The sequence below is a fragment of the Protobothrops mucrosquamatus genome, unplaced genomic scaffold, assembly GCF_001527695.2.
Source record: "Protobothrops mucrosquamatus isolate PMUCROS unplaced genomic scaffold, P.Mucros_1.0 scaffold1352, whole genome shotgun sequence".
Taxonomy (NCBI): Eukaryota; Metazoa; Chordata; class Lepidosauria; order Squamata; family Viperidae; genus Protobothrops; species Protobothrops mucrosquamatus.
The window spans coordinates 47,451-69,216 of NW_015387546.1; the positions used below are offsets into that span (position 1 = coordinate 47,451).

At 33.9% G+C, this 21,766-nt stretch overlaps 1 protein-coding gene across 1 annotated transcript in view; it reads left to right on the plus strand.

Annotated features, from left to right (window-relative positions):
* The window catches only part of LOC107292474 (CUB and sushi domain-containing protein 3), a gene marked incomplete at its 5' end in the record, with an annotated part of 196,708 nt that overhangs the window by 46,399 nt on the left and 128,543 nt on the right, over positions 1-21,766 (plus strand). The window contains one exon of the mRNA XM_015821564.1: positions 19,564-19,677. Within this exon, the coding sequence (XP_015677050.1) occupies positions 19,564-19,677 (114 nt within the window). The remainder of the gene's footprint in view (positions 1-19,563; positions 19,678-21,766) is intronic.

The following is a 21,766-nucleotide window of genomic DNA, read 5'->3' on the forward strand; positions in this document are numbered from 1 at the left end:
CCATCACGTCAAGGGCATCATTGGGGTGGCCTGGGGTGGAAATGTACAGCTGAGTATCATCAGCGTACTGATGGAAATCCACCCCAAAGCCACGGATGATCTCACCCAGCGGCTTCACATAAATATTGAACAATAGGGGGGAGAGGACCGACCCTTGTGGCACCCCACAAGTTAGGGGCCTTGGGGTCGACCTCTGTCCATCACAACAGAGTATGTTCCAATGTAACAATCACCAATCATTAAAATATCAATATGGTTGATATTTTCTTTACTCTAGAATCCTAAAATTTGGCTGAGATGTATTCAAAATCAGCATCTCTCTTTGTATATGTTGAACATAGCTATATTTGTCTATATATCCTGGCACACAGTACAATGCCTGTTCATTTTATTAATTTATGATTCGGTATATTATATAATCCCAGGAAGTGAGTAAAGTTAGAAACCTAATTAAGCCAGATGTGTAAACTCAGACATTCTATTTTCACTAAATCAGAGTATAATAGAACCTTTTGTGTCTAGATGTAAGTATGAAAACATTGAATTTAAATAATCCTCCTTTGACTTGATTAACCTTGACTTCAAAACTGGAAAAACTAGAGAAATCCAACAAATTTTTTGAAATCATCCTATTTGATTTATGTCTTTATGGTTTTAATTTACTGCTTGCTCTGAATAATAAAAGACAGTAACAGTCAAAAATCAGTGTATACCAAAATATAATAGTAAAATACAGCATTCATTCAGCCATGAATACAGTAAATAATATATAACATAGTTGTATAAACAAGAAACCTATAAAATCAATAACTATTCCAGATAACTAAACTTAAAGAAGCTATTTTCCTAGTATGTTATTAGTGACATTTATATAAAAGGTGTAAAAAAATACTAGCAATATAGTATATTTACTTTTTTTTTGTAAATAACCACCTAATTAACTAAAATTCCAAAATAGTAATGTTACAAACCTCCATTTTTAATGTTAATATTTGGGTATTTTAGTTTATTATATGGTTTATTATATTATACTAGAGTACTGTATTCTCATAAATCATTATGTAATTAACCTCTTTTGATATCTACAGGCGATATAGCAGTATTTAGCAACATTCAAAAAGTGTATCAATTCTATCAGATAGAAGTTGCTAGAGATAAAATGAGTCTAGTGTAACATGCAATTAATGCTGATTAATAGTGTGTTAGTTTTCCTGCTACGGGGTCACTATGAGAAAAAAAAAGAACACTGGCTTCATTTTTACTACTTTCACATACTTCTAACAGGGCCAACTCAAATTATAAGAAGAAAGAAGATTTGTCTATTAGGTTCTCTGTAACATTGAATTTTAGAATATCATTTGTGAGAATTCTTTATCTAGAACGACAGGATGATATAAATTGCATTGATGGAAGTAGGTTTTTTCCCCTTTTTTCCTACAAAGAACAGGCCTCAAGTCTTTTGTAAAAAATGAAACTGAGCTTACATGGCATTTTGATGATCCCCTCCAAAAAAGAGTGTGGAACCACAAATTTTGTGGAGTAGGAAGCAGTTTCTAAAGGGGAATAATACCCAATTTGCCCTTTATCTTTCCTCATAACATTAAAAAAATGTCAAAAAAGGGAAAAAAACGATTAAACTCTGTCTCTAGATCTTCTGATAGTTACTTGTACTAGGCTACCTCTGTTTAATTCTTTAGCTTTATATGTATGTGTGTATGTATGTATATAATTATATATTATTTGCGAACTTGCTATCCATATTATTTATTTAAATCATATTTTAGACACACTGCCTCCCTTTGTTATACAATTTTTAAACCACATGTCAAACTAGCCATTTGAGTACAACAAAAGAGCAAAATCCAAGACAAGAAAAGATTGGATTAAAATTAAAACACAATTACTATTTATTTCTCATATATTTACTCCTGGGAACCAACAGAAGACCTTGACGACTCAACTTGGGACTTAATACTCCTCTAGTTTATCGTTAAAAGTGCATGAAATTATAAGTACAAAAACATACCTGGTTGCTAAGATTTAACACCAATTTGATGGCACTTAATCAATCCATCCACCAATTAATTATACCTAATACATCAATATTCTGTGTGTGATTTCATACAGAGCCCAAACATGTCTAAAGATTTTCATCTGAAATTTTATACTTGCTAATATAAATAAAAATCAATCAATCATTATTAGAAGAGTTAATTAGCATCATTGTAAAAAAGTAAACTATTTATCATAATTGTTTCTTGAATATGATGGAAGAAGTGACATATCTTGACATCAAATTATTTGGATGATTATATTTTATGAAGTATAAATAAAAGCTATTTCACTTTCAAATTTTCACTGCTAACTTTCTGTAGGGAAAAAATCACTGCAGTGGAGCTTGTTCTCAGTGTTTCATTATTCTGTCATGCAGAATCAGAACTTCAATATTTCATACAGTGATGGGCTTAAGCAAGAAGATAAATGATTCACAAAAACACACAGCATGCTGTAGACAGAATCTTTTTTGTAAACATAGGAGACTCATCATCTTTGACACACTCCCACTGATACTGCAGAAGGGTGCAATGATAACTAATTGTTTAACTCTGAAGTCCTTCACTGATTAAAATTAAATGGCAGTTGCTTAATTTTAATCTCTCCCTCGCTCTCACTCTGACTCACAAGATATAATTTGTATTTAATGGTGGAACATGTATTAATAAGCTCCCTAAAGTTTACAAGTTTGTTCTGTGGTAAAATAAAGGTATTTTTACTGATTTCCTGAAGGCAAAGTGAAGAAATCCAAAAGCAGCGTGCATTTATGGCCCAGAAGTCATAGTCCATTTATTTAAAAGACATTAAAGGACAATTATAAAGTAATAATATTATTTTACAACATCCAAATTAATATAAATTTCCCTAGTTATAACCCTTAATATTTCTAGTAAGCAAATTGCAAATCCTGATGATACCAGTTAAAAACTTTGTCACTGTTAGTGTCCCTTTAGAATTTGATCATATTTATCATACAATGGATTAGAGTGCCCAGGAAAAAGATGTTAAAATGGGATTCATTCATTCATTACACAAACAAAGATAAAAGGTACAAAAGAGGAGTATATGACCACTGACTCTATGCCATAATTACTATGTGAACGCCTTCTTTTCCATAACATCATGCATATAAATATAAATATTCAGATATTATCAATTTAATGTTAAAGGAAAAGACTTTTTCATAACTTATTCTAAAATATACTGCAGAACAAGATATTTTTGACTTGAAGGTCTTTGGTGGGTAATCTCTAAATTCCTCTATTCATTTTGAGTGATTGCTGAGGGATAAGTTAAACCAAATAAGCATGTCAGATTTTGTTCCCTATCTGCCAACAAGATTGTCCAGGAATTGATATAATCCTCCAAAGGGCCTAATGTTAATTGGCTATCAGATATTCTAAAAATATATAATTTATACCATAATTTAACAGTGGTTTGTTAAGCAGGAATCCAAGGTCTCACCCAGCACTAACAAAGAGGTAGAGACCATTTCTCTGTAGTCACATATTTATTCAGATCTGGACAAAAGTGGGTCCTCCCATAAAGCTGGAATAATCCCAAATGATTTATTCAGCATGCCTTTATACTTTACTTGCTTACCCAAGCAGGAAATACAGCTATTTGCACAAAAGTAGATAAAAAGCAGAAGTTGCTACAATGTTGTTGTTCATCAAGTACACTTAGAAAGAAGTGTATTTAGCAAGCCCATTGTGCTGTAGTTTCCTGTCATGCCTCCCCTGAGCTATGACAGTTGCATGTTATTACAACTCCTGTATTCTTTTTACTCCAGTTGTTTCAATGCAAGAATCTTGTTCATCATAAAGCCAATCAATAGGTTAACCAGACTAAGTTAGAAAGAAGAAATAACCTGTTTTAATAACAAAACTTTATTTGGGACATTATTGGAGACAAAGAACGAATGAAGGGGACTTAGCGCGTAATAAATGATGATTGACTTTAATCCCTTCAATCCAGACTGCCACCTCATGGGTAAATTTAGCCACCAAAAAACCTCAAATTATTACTGAATGGTGTTGGTTCCCCTTTAATATGGAAGAGTTACAGTAGAGAAATCTCACCATGCCTCATAGATAGTATATTTATTTTAAAAATTCAAGAGCGCTCTGAGGCATTTTGGGGGGATTTAGAACCAAAGAACTGTTGTAAAGTGTATTCATATCCATACTTCCAATTATGCAGTACTGATCTATTCTTTCAGTTTGTGATGATATCTTTCAGGAATTTCTTTCATATCCCTCCCTTAGTCTTTTCTTCTCATAGTCTTTCATTCTGTCTTAATAAGACTTTGCTTCTAATCCCTTGATCATCCTCATTGCCTTCACTATAACTGTTCCAGGTCAACTCAATCTTTTTCAAAATGTAGTGTGCACAACTGGAAACAATATTTAAGAGTCTGGTTGAATATTCAATCATATATTCAATATTCAAGAGTCTGGTTCAATAAAAGTCTGGTTGAAGGAGAAGAAAGTTTGTGAACGCTCATATAGTTGTCAGGTAAAGACATCTACAGTAAAAACATAGTCTTGCAAATATCAAGAGTAAATTTCTAGCTAGAGTTGAGTTAATTAAAGTGGATTATCTTAAAAACACTTTCTTTTCTTGTTTCTCACATCTGGACTACATTGTTTCTGTTGGAAATAAGAGATAAACTCATCATTGCTTGCTTTCTACCCACCTTCTTCAGTTTGTAACTAAAACCTTTTTCCAAAAGGAGTATTTCCAAGTTAGATTTTCTCCAGTCTGTAAAGATACATTTGATTACTGTTCCCAATGGACATAACTTTGCAGTTGTCTCTTGTCATTTTTTCCCCTAAGCCTATTTCTAAAACCCATGAAGTTTGTTTTAAATTTTATCACTGTCTTAGAGAATATAATATGTTGTATCATCTGAAAATCTGATAAGCATTTCTTTGATAAATTTGATAAGTTTCAGTTTTCCCTAAAATCAAGAACATCACAATAGCCACTTCCCCCCAGTGCCTTCCACATTCATTAGTTCAGTACCTATTACTGGAAGAAGGACAGTTCTAATAAGTTAGTAATAAAAAACAGTAGGAGCCATTGTTTCCCAGAAAATTCTCCTGTTGCTTAAGTTTTTGAATATGTGAAATACTGTATATCCAAAATATTCCATGCTCTGTAATACATCTGAAACAAATATAAAAAGGAAGTAGTAAGAAATAACATCAACAGGCCACTAAGAATTTGTCGTTCAGTGGTCCATACAAGATTGACTATAGCATGCTTCTGAAAATGCAAAGACAAAATTTGTTCTGCCAGCTGAAACAAATGCAACCAAACAATCTTGTCAACACAAATTATCTCAGGGAGATAGTTCAATGATTGTGGAGTCTTCAGACAGTTTAAAAGCCATGTCATTCCACAGTTACTTTGGCATTGTCAGTTTTGCTTTAAAATGCACTTTGTATTGGAAAAAGTAATAGCATAAACAGAGAGTTGATTAAAGGGCAGAACTTGTAGGAGACCATATGAAGCATGACAGAAATACAGTAAACTAATATGTTGCTTTAATTATATTCTTAAAGTGTTGCATTTCTCCATTCTCCACAGTATTTTAAAGAACTATTTGATTCATCTGGGAAAACCGAATATATTCTTATTGAAGAAAATATGTTTTAGAAAAATCTTATGGATAATAATTTCCAGGTTATTTGCTGCTTTTTAAATAAATAATAATAATTTATATTGCTGAATCTTCTCCAGTATTATACAATTCCCTGATATTATAAAGATGCTTTCTAAGGAACTCCAGCATTAATTAAAAAGAGCTGGGATCACTGTCACAATTCATTTAAACAGTGATACTATAATGTAATAAATATAAAATAATAATTATACTACTATATGCTACAGTTAGTAAACTAGTGATTATAAGTTTGATATATAAGGTAGACCTTTCTTCGTCTAGATTTTTTTCCTTCCTTCCTTCCTTCCTTCCTTCCTTCCTTCCTTCCTTCCTTCCTTCCTTCCTTCCTTCCTTCCTTCCTTCCTTCCTTCCTTCCTTCCCATTGCCTAATTTATTATTGTTTTTGGAGCATATCCTGGCATTTTCCACTTAATATTTTTTTTAATAAACACACTAGACTTCTACTACTACAGCTGTATTCCTGAAGACTACATCATATCATATCATAGACTGATTTTTAACTGTGCTAAAACTTTTTAGCACATTTTTCATATGATACCCAATATTTGTGATTATGATTATCAGAGTAGTGAAGGACACAATGGGCACCCCATCCCTATTCCTATATACTAATGATGGAAATATTCTATCTGTAACACATATGGACTGATGTCTTAAAGCCTTGTTTATTATTCCTTGAAATTAATTATTGTAAAACAAAAGTTGTAGTATTTTCAAGAAAGTGCATCAATTCTCCAATTAGGTGGAAGATCAACAGGAGATCTATTAAAAAGGTTTAAAATCTTCAATTATCTAGATATTCAGTTTCAATCTTCCACTTGTTGGAACAATCAAGTGAGTGAACTTAATGTAAAAAGTTCCAAGAGTATCCCTCCAATTATCAAAAAAGCAAGGAAACCATTACATCTCAGCAATAATTAAGTTATTTGAAGACAAAGTTCTGAATCTCATGCACTATGGTACCCAGCTCTGTATCTACAAGATACTTCTAGGCTCAAAAGCAGCTGATCAGAATTTTTAAAATATATAGTTTGTATCCTTCATTCAACTCTTAATGGTCACATGTGAATAGAACTAGGCCGCATCTCCTTTGGGAACTGTTTGAGACTTTGTCACCTCAGATTCTTATTAAAAGAAATCATATGGAGAAACTCCTCAGTACACCTTACCCTGTTATATAGATTTGTTTCATCTTTAAAAAGACAAATAATTATTATTTAAAAGATTGTGTCTTTTATCCTTGATAAAACATTGGCTGAAGACAAGGAAAGGATTTAAGACCAAGACTCATCTTTGTTATGTGCAATTTTTCCTCCCTATCGCAATATTATTAGATTTTATTTTAAAAAACATTTTACATAGCCCACACAAGACATTTTTATCAACATGTTATGCATTTGGGTGGCACCAGGAAGATATACCACTCTCCTTTATGAACATCCTGCATGTATATGCTTAGAGATGGCAACTGAAATCTTAATAACACGTTTTACTACAAAAAAGCCTCAGTATATACAGTTGAACCTTATTGTATCTATTGTTAGAAAATGTGTGTATTGATATGACCATGATATGACTTTTCTCCTTTTGCAACCAATTTTCAAATACCTCCAACATGATTGCAACATTTTTATCTATGGCTTATACAACTGTACAATATCCCATTTCAATTACCGATTCTACCAGGCCTGTCTTACACATACGCACACAGACATAAGAAAGAAAGTTTGTCTCTTTTTGTGTGTTCACATTGTCCCACTGTATTTGATATACTTTTAATGATTAAACACATAAAGTTCAAATTCTTTTTTTTTTCTAGAAAAATATAGTTATCATTTTTATTTTGTATTTCCTGTTCCTTTCATCTTTCTATGGCTCAAACAAATTTTTCCCCAGCTCACTAAATGTTTAATATTAATTGTTTTTTGCATTGGTGGTAAAAAAAGTAGTCAGAACTTTTAGACTATGATTTGTATACTATAGGAAAGACCTTACAATCTAATTAAAATGAGATACAGTCAGTCATGGCACAGCATAAAATGTTCCATTTATTTTTAGGGCCTAAAAATAGCAACGTAAGTACTAGCTTTAACAATGGGAAAGAACATACTTGCATTGGAAGAGAAGGCACAATCTCCCTTTTATTATTTTATGAAGCTCATTAACTGCAGCCTGCTTCCTTTCTAGCAGTTTGTTGAAAAATCTTTGGAGAACAGTGATCCATGGCTTTTAAATGTCTCTGTAGTTCACTAAGTTCAATGTAATTGTTGCTGAGCCTGGGAAAAATGCTACGTGGCTATGTAAAAATGTACAATAGGAAGAAATTAAAGACTAGTTTTCACAGCAGTGGAGCTCATAAGACAAGATGCAGGTGAGGAATCATATTAATGAAAGTTCTCCCCTCATTCAAGTTTCTTCCACATCTAAAATAAAACTATTCCTAGATAAAGGAAAGTCAGCAACCCATATCTATGTAAATTTTCTACAGAGAATGGGTGAGAGAGACAAAAAGAAATAGATAAGGTTTGATCAGGGAATGCAAGACCCATAGAGTGCCAGTATTTATAACTGGTGTGGTCTAAATTATAAAGAGTGGCACAGAAGAAGACACAATGGTCAGTCTTGCTGGACAACTACTAGGACAGACAAGATAAATGCAATGAGTTAATTCAATTGTGTGACTTTTCATTGCAGGATGAATTACAAATGCAGGTTTAACCTTTACTCGCAAACACAATGTATTGTGTTTTTATCATGGAATCTGAATTCACCTGTGTTACTTACAGCTTGGTGGAACTTGAACTCTCTGGATAATGGATGAAGGCACCTATATCCTATAAGAATTTAAGCCTAAATGCCATGATACTGTGAATCTCTGGATATTTTCACAGTTATATTAAGCATCAGCACTATACAAATAGATGTAGATATAGATGCTAGAGAGATAGAGATGATAGGAAGATAAAAAGATAGACAGAGATGGAGCTCAGATGATAGAGAGTTATGTAGATTATGCAGATGTTGATGTAGATTTTGATTTAGGTGTCTGTCTGTGTGTGTGTGACAAAAAGATGGCCACCTATAATAGAGAAACAGATATATTTCTTTTGGCTATGGAGTTCTTTGGCTTTTTACTTATAAAGTTTTGATATATAAGGGAAAATGAGAGCTATTTTAGCAATAACTTTGGTGGAACAAGTCTACTTCTGTTTTGCTGCAGAGCAAAAATAAGTGAGGCTTGATTACATTGTGAATTTTTAATTCATAATTCAGACATGTCTTCTGCATCAATAAAATAACGAGAGACATTCACATCAATAAAATACAAAGGATGAAACAGCACTATTTTGTCAAAAAAGATCAAAGAAATATTGCAATGATATTTTTTTAAATACCTTGTTCAAAGTTTTTCACTCTTTACTTTAAATTCAAGGTCAACACTGCATCTCTTTAGATGCTGATTGCTTAATGTAAAAACCATTTCAAAATCACTTTCAAGCCTTAGGCTTATGGGAGGAATGTTTAGCAAATTTTATATCAAGAGCACCAGGGAAATATTTCATTCACTATTACAGTTTTTTGTAGATGTGTCCACAAATCAGATTGTGGTGACTTTTAAAAGTAATAATTCAGGATGAGAGAAAGAGTTCTCTCTGTTCTCTCTCTCTCTTTCTCTTTCTCTCTCCCTCTGTCTTTTTCCCTCTCCCTTTCCCTCTGTCCCTCTCCCCTCCCCCCTCTCTCTCCCTGAATAATGCATGAATAATAAAAAGTTGTAATCCACTTTTTAAAATGGACCCCAGAACTTGCTCTTTGAAATAATTATTCTTTGTTTTATTGAAGCTTGATCTATTTGAGATAGGGAAAATTGTCATTAGGATGGATGGCTTTTAAGTCACTGCCCAAGAACATATGCATTATGGAACTTGACATTTCAAAAATGGTAATAATAATGACTGCTTTGAACACAGATAATTTTCAGAAAATATCAGCATTTCAATTTAGTACTTTTAATACATTTTGCAGCTCAAATTCAACTTGACAGAAAGGTTTGTTAGTCTGATTAGTATGTGTGTGAGAGAGACAGAAACAGACACACACTCAGAGACACATACTCAGAGATACACATAGACAGAGAGAGAAATGTCCATATGTCCATATGTTACTGTTGTTACAGTGCTCGGAACACACGTAAAATATATGTGAAGAGTATAGAGTAGATTTACCCTTCAATAATTACATTAAGTAATTGTACTAATTCAATAACCCAACAGAAGCACAAAACAAAGGCTTTATTTTTCCTTTTTAAAACCTTTTTTGGGATTTCAGGTCCAAATAAGGAAATTGTGAAGGAAAGGCATGACCACCATCCACAGGGCAATCAACAATATCAAAATGATAGGCTCAACTGGAAAATCAAAGCCCTGAGCCTATTATGTTTATTGTGATGCATGTGGCATTCATTAAAAGGTGTGAGGCTTCAATCATCCAGTCATATCCTTCATTTTGTTGGCATTCATGACTCCTGTGGATTTCCCCTGTAGGGTTCTTGGTCAGTCTGCTAGATTTTCAGCTTCTTATTTCTTAAAATGATATTAGTTTTTTAAGACAGACTATATCTCTAAACACTGCTATCTCATATATGAAAATATCAATTAGGGATTTGCCAATATGTGCTCCATGTTTATTGCCCAAAACAAAACAAGCTATGCAGCCAATTTGAAATTGTTGATGGCCCTTTTGGATGTCTCTGGGACCATGTCTTTCCTTTGAGTAACCTGATCTGTCTGGCAGTAATCTATCCATGTTATAGATCAGTGGTGGCAAACCTATGGCACGGGTGCCAGAGGAGGCACTCAGAGCCTTCTCTGTGGGCACGCACGCTGTCACCCCAGTCCTAGGCCTTCAGCTGGGTTTTATAAAACCTTTTCACTTTAGGCCTCCGCCTCCATGTGCAAAAAAAAAAAAAAGGTTCAATCAGTCAATTTCAACTTTTGCGGGGAAAAAAAGATCTTGCAAAATTGGAATTGATTGATTAAACTTTTTAGTCCCACCCAGTCTGCCATTACCACCATAGCCACACCCAGCCAATGGGCCACACCCAGCCAATGGGCCACACCCACCCAGCACTCGACGATGCATAAGTGGGTTTTGGGTTGCAGTTTGGGCGCTCAGTCTCTAAAAGGTTCGCATCACTGTTATAGATGGATAATATTCTACCTACAAGATTTTGTGCCTAGAAATTGTAAAGGTACAACCTAATACTATAGATACGGTTCCTGTTATGTTTATTCTGCTATTCCCAAGAAAAATGGAAATACTTTTCATTACAAAGAATAATTCATTTTGCTTTGGGCAATAAATATGAAGTATACATTGAACTGTGTGTGTGTGAACATGCAGATACTCAGTTATAGTGTAAGTTTATCATATTTATGGACATATTTGTCTTTAATAGAATGTTTAATAGAACATTTTCCTCCTTTAACTTTTGGGATTTCAGCTATGCACATATCAGCCATTTAAGGAACAATATTATTGATTTGTGGTTTTTTATTGAGGAAAATTTAACTGTGGTAAAGAAAAGGTCATGATTCTCAAGTTCATCAGAACCATCTTAAAAGTTCAGAAAGAGAACTAAATAACACTTTTGAGAACAATGGGGTACAATGGAAGGGATAGGCAACCTATTTAGAGATATGTATTATTGTGCTGATTTGTATTAAAATGCATATCTTAAAGACATGTCCATAATTAACCACAAATATCTAACTCAAAAGTATATAAAATGTATGTTTCATTGTGGAATACCTTTTGCATGTGTTGTATTGCAAAATTATGTAAAATTGTAATGATATAATATAATGATTTATGTGATGTGACAGTGGTTATTTAAATTGTGTCATCTATGCATTCTTACTTGCCATAGCTCTACATGTTCAATTAATTCTTTTTTTAGATTTTTTTCTAAAAAAATGCTTTTTGTTGAAATGCATACACATAAATACATACTTGTATACATTCAGTACTATAGAGATACATCTTCTAAGTGTTTTTTTTTACTTTTTTTAAAAAAGGAATTAATATAATAAACAAAATTAAATATCTATAGGATATTTAAGGATATTATTCTTCAATTACAATGTAATTTTAAAACAAATAAACTTTGACAAAAAAACTCCAATATTGAAATATACTAAACGTGGACATACATTTTCCAACATCTGCAATTTGTAAAAATAGCTTATTTTCACTTAAGCTATTTTCACAAACAGGGTTTTTAAAATTGTTATATTTGCTATCATTTCTTATTTTACCTCATAGATTCAATTACTTATTTCTTACAAGAATCTTAAAAAATCACATTTTTCATTCTTTTCACTCCTATTTTGTTTTTGTTCAACAATCTTTTCAGAAATTATGTAGGCAAAATTATTTCAGAGACAGAGATTGCCATCACTAAACAATTGAGGTCATAAAATGCAATGCCATAGTATAGTCCTAATTCTAATAAAGAAGAATATTTAGTTTAGGATTGAAATGATGGGTCCTTGATGCTCCCTGACGTTACCTAGTTTGGGTAATGAAATGTCTGCAAGAAAACAGCCAAGCTCAAAGAGCACCATGGCCCCCCATAGTCCTAGTTGCTGTCTTAGCTCCAAGACATGTGAGCCATTAAGCTTGGAAGTATCAGGAGTCTTAAGTAGAGGTGCCACATCAAGGTGTGGTATGCTGCAGAGAAGAGGGGGAGACCCTGGGAGGGCTGGCCCAAGGTATATGTGCACAGGAGGGCCAAGAAGTAGATGACATGGCAGGTTACAAGCAGAAGAAGGCTCGGTGGTGGATGGGGCACTGTGGTGTTAGCACAAGAAGGGTAGATGAGTGGATGGTATTGCATAGTGTGTATGCAGGTAGATCAGGAATGAATGATATGGTGCAGCATGAGCATAGGAAGGCCAGATGACATGATATGGAGCAAATGCAGAAAGGCTGGACATGGATAGTGGGTTGGTCCACAAGCACAGGGTGTTCAGGGAACTTACAAAAGGTACTAACAACCTTTCCTGCCAGTTGCCCATTGACTTGTGAAATGTAAGTATGAGCCAGTTGCCAAGCACCTGAATTGTGATCACGTGACCAAAGGGAAGCTGTGGTAGCTGAACTTTGAATACGGGTCATAAGTACCACTTGTTCAATGCTATTGCAACTTTTAATGGTCATTGAATGAGTGTCCAGTAAATGAGTACTACAGGTATAGGTGTGACGTGCAAACAACCCAATATAATTAACAGAAATTGGTCTAAGATACAATGTTACATATGTAGCTTATAGAAAATATTTGATTACTATTATTATTATTATTATTATTATTATTATTATACAGTAATTTTGGTAAAAAAATGAAATAAAATATCATTCTTCCTTCTTTCTATATAGAAATAATTCATGGATATTGGGGATATTTGGTATTTTTTCCCAGGCTTCTCCAAAAAATAAAAATAAAGTATATGCAGTAGAACACCCTTCAATGGTTGTTTAACTGCATATGCTTATTTTCAGAAGAAAATAGATCAGTTCCAAAGTAATGGTGTTGCTATAGGTGTTCATGAACAAACAAATCTATCAGGGTCAGTCCAATCCATGTTTGTGGAGACTGGAACCTTGAAATATGTTTGGCATTCAAAGGATAACCAGCAACAAGGATGAATGGAAGAATGTGATATAACCTTTATATTCTTTCAGGAATAGAATAGAATAGAATAGAATAGAATAGAATAGAATAGAATAGAATAGAATAGAATAGAATAGAATAGAATAGAATGGGACCTTGGAGGTCTTCTATTCCAATCCCCTGCTCAAGCACGAGAACCTATATTGTTTCAGACACGTGAATATCTAGTCTCTTCTTAAAAATCTCCAGTGATGGAGCGCCCACGATTTCTGTGGGTAAGCTGTTCCACTGGTTGATTGTCCTCACTGTCAGGAAGTTTCTCCTTAATTACAGGTTGCTTCTCTCTTTGATCATTTTGCAACCATTGTTTCTCGTCCTTCCCTCTGGTGCTTTGGTGAACAACCTGGCCCCCTCTGCCTTGTGGCAGCCCCTCAGATACTGGAACACTGCTATCATGTCTCCCCTATTTCTTCTTTTCTTTAGACTAGCCAAATCCAAGTCCCGTAGCCGTTCTTCGTATGTTTTAGTCTCCAGGCCTTTGATCATCTTTGTTGTTCTTGTCTGAATTTTTTCCAAATTCTCAACATCTTTTTTGTGATATGGTGACCAAAATTGGCTGCAGTATTCCAGGATTTTATAAAGCACTACTAATACATTGCATGATCTTGATTCTATGCCTCTGTTTATACAACCCAGGATTGTATTAGATTTTTGGTTGCTGCTGCACAGTGCTGGCTCATAGTCAAGTGAGCATCCACTAGGACTCCAAGGTTCCTCTCCCAGTTGTTTTTTTTTAAGTCAGGTCTCGCCCAATCTGTATTTGTACCTTTGGTTGTTCCTGCCTAAATGTAAAACTTTGCTTTTCTCCACATTGAAACTCATTTTGTTGGATAGGGCCCATTGTTTGTGTTTGTCAAGATCTTTTTGGATCCTGAGTTTGTCTTCTGGGGTGTTGGCTACTCCTGTCAATTTGGTGTCATCTGCCAATTTGATGAGTTCCCCTTCAATTCCCTCATCTAAATAATTTATGAAGATATTGAAGAGTACTGGGCCTAAGATGGAACCTTGTGGTACCCCACTGCTTACTTATCTCCATGTGGATGTAGTGCCATTGAGGACTATTCGTTGAGTACGGTTTATCAGGGAACATTAACCAGAACTGCTTGAGATTATTAAAACAAACTTACATGCAGAACTATATGCTACAGGGAAATAATTGTTTCTATAATTATCCAGATAATAGAAAAACTAAAGATCAATTTGTCTAAGAATCAAAATCAGTCATTTTTGCTGCCTGCCATAAATGTCCATACCAGAAAATTGATAGTATATAAATTGTTTTTTGCCTGTTTTTACAATATTGTTTTATAGTTTCTGCTTGGGTTACTGTATTATACATGATGATATATGATACAGTAATGAGGTATATTTAGACTAGATGAAGGGGATAACAACATTTGCCAGGTGAAGATTGAGGACTAAACACAAAATAAATTACATCTATCAAGACTAATACCAAGGAATGAAATTCCCTCTCAGATGTTAAAGTTTCCAAAGTTTTATTTTGATTCTAAAATACTTTGTAAGTACTTTCCAACTTCATTGAAACCATCCATCTTTTGAAAAAAAAATGTTTTTCTTCCTCTACATCCACTCATGAATTATGTATTTTTATATTTATTCATTTTTTGTAGCTGGGTTCTGGCTTTTTTTTTCTTCTTTGACATTTTTAAAGCTCACATACATTTCTGGATTACTGTAATGATTTTCATCTCCCTTGATTGTTTTGCTAATTAAAATTAGATCACTTTGTAATATGTGATTATTATAACTTTGATTTATCTATATTTTTTCTTTTACATTTAATAAATCAATTGGTGTGGTGGTGGGTGATTTGTTGTGGCTGACCAGGTCTGTTAGGCAATTATAATTAAAAATAAATCCAAATGACTTACTCTGGAAATTTAAATTCTGGTGACAGCCAAGGATTAAAGGGTACATACCCTTTAATCATTTTGTTAAAGGTTATCACGAGGGAAGAAATCAGGGCTGATCACAACACTGACTTCTTCAGTACCTCATGTATGTTTTGTGTCAGACAATCTTTCTCTTTTCAAAATGTTAATATAAAAGCCTTGCCCTCCTGATGAGGTCCTGAGGGTGAAAATATTTTCAAAATCTAAATGCTTGACTGATATGTTTGGTGAGGCAATCTGAAAACCTCTGGTACCCATTGCATTTTCTAGTCATGGTCCATTAATGATATTTTTGGTCAATTCAGAATATTTCTAAATGTCATTTATTTCTTTAAATGAGCAGCATGGTGGCCTAGTCATGACTTTCACTCGGAAGATTGAAAGTTCAGTCCTAGGTAGAAGATGATGTTTGTCTGTCCTAGAGTGCAAAGAAAAATTATCTGCTGTGAATTTCATGTGGTGTCAGGAAGGGCATCCGGCCATTAAAACCCTCAGCTCCATGCAGTCGCCCCAACTCTACCCCAAATTAAGGAATTATAGGGTCATAAAAAGGGAAGGGTTTTTATTTGTTTCTTTAAATATTTGTTCCTGAGTTTTGTATACCATTCTTCAAACTCAGGTTTTTCCAGTGATGGTGAGCCTCAGATTTGTATCCAGAGTTCAGTTAAATTCTACATTTATATTAATTCCCTTTAACAGCTTTCTGAACAACTTTTGAAATTTAAATAACTTTCTATATAGCAAGGATATAGCTTTATGTCAGGACAGTTGCTTTTCATAAATGTTTTATGAAAGCTTATAGCAATCAACAGTTTATATTGTGGAAATCTATTCCTTGTTTTTCACAATATAATATACTTACTTATACTGTATTTATATATCTAACATGTTTGTTTGTTTGTTTGTTTATTTGAATTTGTATACCGCTCTATCTCCCTCACGGGACTCAGGGCGGTGGACAGGCGATGATAAAAATCACAATAAATATACTCAAATTTCTATTCTAAAATCAAATTAAATAAGAGGCCTGCTCTAAAATACCCTATATAAAACCTTTACTAAAACATAATTAAAGCTACGCCATGCCGGCCGCCCGGAATAAATGGGTTTTCAGGGCTCGGCGAAAAAGGCGCAGGTCCGCAACAGTACGTAGGTCGGGGGGTAGGTCATTCCAGAGGGCAGGAGCTGCCACAGAGAAGGCTCTCCCCCTGGGGGTCGCCAGCCGTCATTGACTGGCCGACGGCACCCTAAGGAGGTCCTCTCTGTGGGAGCGGACTGGTCGGAGGGAGGTGTTTGGTAGAAGGCGGTCTTGCAAATACCTAGGTCCATTGCCATGGAGCGCTTTAAAGGTTGTTACTAACACCTTGAAGTGCACCCGGAAGGCCACAGGCAGCCAGTGCAGCTTGCGCAGGAGAGGTGTTACATGGGAGTATCTAGAGGCCCCCAGAATCCCCTGCGCGGCCGCATTCTGAACTAGCTGGAGCCTCCAGGTGTAGCTATGAATTAAGATAATTCACAGATGGCTATTCTGTAAGTTATGTCTCTTTTTGGAGGTAGAAAATTCACCAGAAACAGTTTTTCAAGATAACCTCATTCAAAACATTTGTCATGAATTCCTAAATTTTATTTATAAAATTTATTTGCCGCCTATCTCATATCCAATGACTCTGGGCGTCTTACAACATAAAAACATTGAACATTAAAATCATCCAATGTAAAAACACAACAGATAAAAATGCTATAGACTGTTTGAAGGAATTTGGGTTTTGGTATATATTTGTGTGCCTTCGTGCAGATGAAGGCACAGATAACCAACTAGCCTGCTTTGTTAATCTTCTTAAAGATGCTGTTCTGTTTGGGATAACATTCCATGCCCATCAGTTAAACTTAATTTCCCCTTCTGATAGTATTCTGACCTTGCCAAGACAAATCTAATATTGTGTCTGATTTTCTTCCTTCCACACCAGTGTTGAAGGCAGGAAGTGCAAAGCTGGGCAGAGGAGAGTAAAAGGAGAATATGGTGATAATGACTGAATTTTGCTCTACTCTCAATGGGCAGAGAACTTCAGTTGACTGATGTTAGAGTCAGAATAAATTAGGCTTCTCCTAAACTTTCTTTTTTTAAAGAGTTTTCGCCTAGCCAATATTAGGTTTCTTGGCCCATTTGAAGCCTGCATTTTTCCAACCTACTTGGCATTATGACTATAGGGATTTTCATAGGTCCTATGAAAACAGAGATTTTCATTGCTGAATACATTGTACATAGTTAACATGCTGAAGGTATTATATTCAGGGTTGCATTGCCCAAAATTTGGAAAGCAGCAGAAAAAAATACAAGATAACATAACTCTTTTCCCCAATTCGATATAACTGGCCTACCCTTTTTACCATTATGGCAATTGGATCCAACCATTGCTCAGGGCAGGAATCTAATATAAAGTATCCTTGTCAGATGAATATTTAGCTTTTACTCACCAATACTATGGGTAATAAATTCCTTTGTCAAACTTCTTTAACTACTGTTTTTTCGTATAAAATTAAATTGGAATCTTTTTTCCTGGGACATATGTACATTATTTTGTATCTTATCCTCTCAAGTACAAAACAAATTGTGATTCTTTTAAGTTGCATCCCTTCTTATTCTGATGTTATGATATTATTACTTTGCCTTTGTTCCTAGTTCCTTGTATCTCTACATAGAATTTAATTTTTAGTTTTCTGCTTATTCTTTTTGATATTCACTGAATCTGTCCCAACACTTCTGAAGTACCCAGAAATGGAACCATAAATGAGATGGAATCTGACCAAAACAAAACAAAATGGGAATATTTTTTGCTTCATTTTGGAAAAGAGAATGGATATTTCTTTCATTAATTTTCTTTTCTTCCAAGTTGCTTTTAGAAAACTAGATAACTTTAGTAACTTTAGGAAGTTTTGTTTTCCTTATAGCCTAATTTTCCAGTTAATTAAAACTTTTCACCTTTATAGAGTCTTAGCCATTGCATTTCTGAATTGTAGAAACATTACATCCCAACCAATGTAATTCTTAAATAACCTTTGTCAGAAGAGTAATTTGGAGTTCCAAATCGAGCCAGGGCTGCTCAAAGAATAAATAAAAATGAGATCCAGACAACTATGGGGAAAGAAGAAATATTTATTCCTGAAAGCAACACAGTTTGTATTTAGGGCAGGCTGCAGAGAAATGGGGTACAGCAACAGTTTTTTTATAGGGGGAGCTTGTCAGGGGTGTCACGTGCTGATTTTAGGCTGACACTTGAGGGCTGTGTGTGTGTGTGTGTGTGTGTGTGTGTGTGTGTAGGTAAGCTTATTGTTGTGAATATGCAGTTCCTCTGGGAGACATAATTTAATTAACTCTGTGTTTGCAGACCTTATCCTTTGATATGTGGATTGGGTCTGGGTAATTTATTTGGGGGTTTGAGGAAGTGTGCGAAAGGGATTTTCCTGTGTTTGCTATTTTTACTTAATTAATTTAGTTTCAGCTTGGCCATCAATTATCTAGTGGAGACACTGATTCTCAGACCATTGTGAATTCTGTTAATATTTTAAGGGAAGATGGAAACAGTATAAAGAGTAAAATATATTTTGATATAAAACTTCTCACACCTTTTTCCATGTTTCACATTTTTTTTCTTCTGCTTTTTTTATCTGTTTAACCGAATGTATTCTAATCATGTTCATTTAGAATATGTCAAATAATAATAATAATAATAATAATAATAATAATATAATAATCACATTGAAATTAATTAAAATTATATATTGTGGTATTCAAATGAAAAAGATATGTTTTCTTTCTAGGCAAATTTATTTTTTTTATTCTTTGCTCGCATCTGGCTTTTGCTAATCATAATGAGAACAAGAAGTGTTCCAAATCTTCCTCTGTGCAATTTCCTATGTTAGCCATGATGGTTCTAAAGGTTGCTTCCTAGTTATCTTCCCTCCCCACATATATCTGTTACAGCTTATTCCTCATTCTTCTGCTTTTCATCCTCTTTTATCCTACTGAAATGAAAAAGAAATGACTGCACATGTACCTATTCTATTATGGTTTCATATATCAGTATAACTTTAGTGTATATGTGGCCAGAAATGAAAAAAAATAGAGAGTATTTCATTCAACCTTTCCTTTCCTTTTTTTTTAAACCTTTTAGTGGTTTTTGGCCAGTTTGTATTTTTCCAGACATCTCTCCATGATGTGGTTGAAGTATATGACGGGCCAACTCAGCAATCATCTTTATTATCTTCACTCTCGGGATCACATTCAGGTATTTCATAACAGAACTGTCCTAAATCTATTATGTATTTAAGTGACTTTTACTCTGGATAGTTCTGCTGAGCATAGTTGATTTTGAACATAGAAGAACAATCGAGGATGCATAAATTAAAAGATTAAATTGATGCTATTATGGGATTATGGGAAATCAGTTGAAAGAAGAAACAATGTGATGTGTGCCTTAAATTATCAGTAATTATTTTATAGAAGTTGGGGAAAAAAACTCTATATTTTTATACACTGAGGAAATAATTATTTGCAAATAATTAGAGAAATAAGGTGTGAGTTTCTAATGTTTTTTTCTTTATGTTCCAGGCTTTAAACAGTTTTTGTAACTATTCTAACAAATAAAAGAGCAGTAGTCATTAATATTCATCTATTTCTTAAGATTAAATAGAGCTGCAGCACAATACATAGTTACATTACAGTGCTTCCACTTCTGTAATCTAAAATCCACTTTCCCATCAAAGGTAATAATTTTAACATAATTAATCAGAGACAAATTCCATCTTATTTTTAATTAATTACAGATAACATGCAGTTCTTGTTGAAACTGCATCATGCAAGAAAATAAATGTATTCCTTCCATCATCTAACATGAGATAAATTCAACGAGCACTAGTCTCTTCTTCCACTAGCAATATCCTCAAAGCTGTAGTTAATTAAAAGAATACTGGAGATGTGCTTATAGGTTATACATTCAGAAAAGAACATATGTAGTTTATACCTCAACTTTGGTAATTTGCATTCATATTAATGATAGGACATATGAAGATTTAAATTGAAAGATAGCTGACATGAATTGACACAACTATTTACACAAAGAAAATATATTATGGAATTTCATCTGAATTTTATTTTTAAAAAAGATATCCTCACCACTACACATTAATTCCATTTTAAATTTCACAATCCAGACCAAATTCACTTTTGTGCCAGTGCCAAGATGTTGGGAAACTATCAGCGAATTAGTCTTGAATCATTGTGCAATCACAAGAGAACTAGGACGTAAATTCCATGGAACCTTATCTGTTTGTTCCCAAGTGAAAGCAAGCAGTCTGGGGAGACTCATGTATTATAGGCAGAATATAATAAAGTAGGAAGCTTGAACCCTTCATGTGTGGATCTGATTGTTTTGGCCTGACACAAGCTGACTCCCAGAAATGATGAAAACTCTTAAGCAAACTGATATCTAGTCAGTTTGTTGGATCAAATCAGAATCGGTAAAGTGAATAGCAGTTCTCAGAGTGCCATTCATATTTCATGAAAGAAGCAGGGTAGAGTTATCTGCTATGTATTCTCCTGTAGTATATTCTATTATTTGAAGCGCTGTTCTGGAAAAAAAATCATCTTTACATTCTTTCTCCCAGAGCCACTGGAATTATTATTTTTTTAAAAAGTCCTTTCATTTCAAGAGAGCAATATGGAAATTACCCTAAAATGTTACTAACATTTATTTGATAATGTTTCATGCAAAAATATTTCAAAACACCGTAATAATCACTGATCAATTCAATGTATTTGACATATTTCATCTGGAGCAGCATATTATTTATTTATTGTTACTCTGTATATAATTTTGGCATGTATAGTTTTGATGCATTCCTTGGGATACTCACATTCATGTAAGTTAAATTTGATATGGCCCAGGCAACATTTAGTATTTTTGAAATTCTTGAAAAAATTAATTCTTCCATCATTTCAGTGAGATACGGGCAAATTCAGATTATTTTTCATGAAATATTCTTCACATAACTGTCTTTTCTCACAAAGCAATCCCTACCATAAATAAGTATGATGAACTTTATAGATACATTTGTCAGACTATATAAAGAGTTCTGCTGGAATAGATTATAGGATCCATATTTTGTTCTAAACAGTTGTTATTATTATTATTATTATTAATTGTATTTATATCCCGCCCTTCTCCTTTCGGACTCAGGGCGGCTGACAAATGATAAAAAGCTAACATATTACACCTAGTTAAAATTTAATTAAAATGAAATATTTGAGAATGTCAAATTTAAAAGTAATTAAAACCCCTATAAAATCCCCTAGGCCAGTCCCGCTTGCTGGAACAA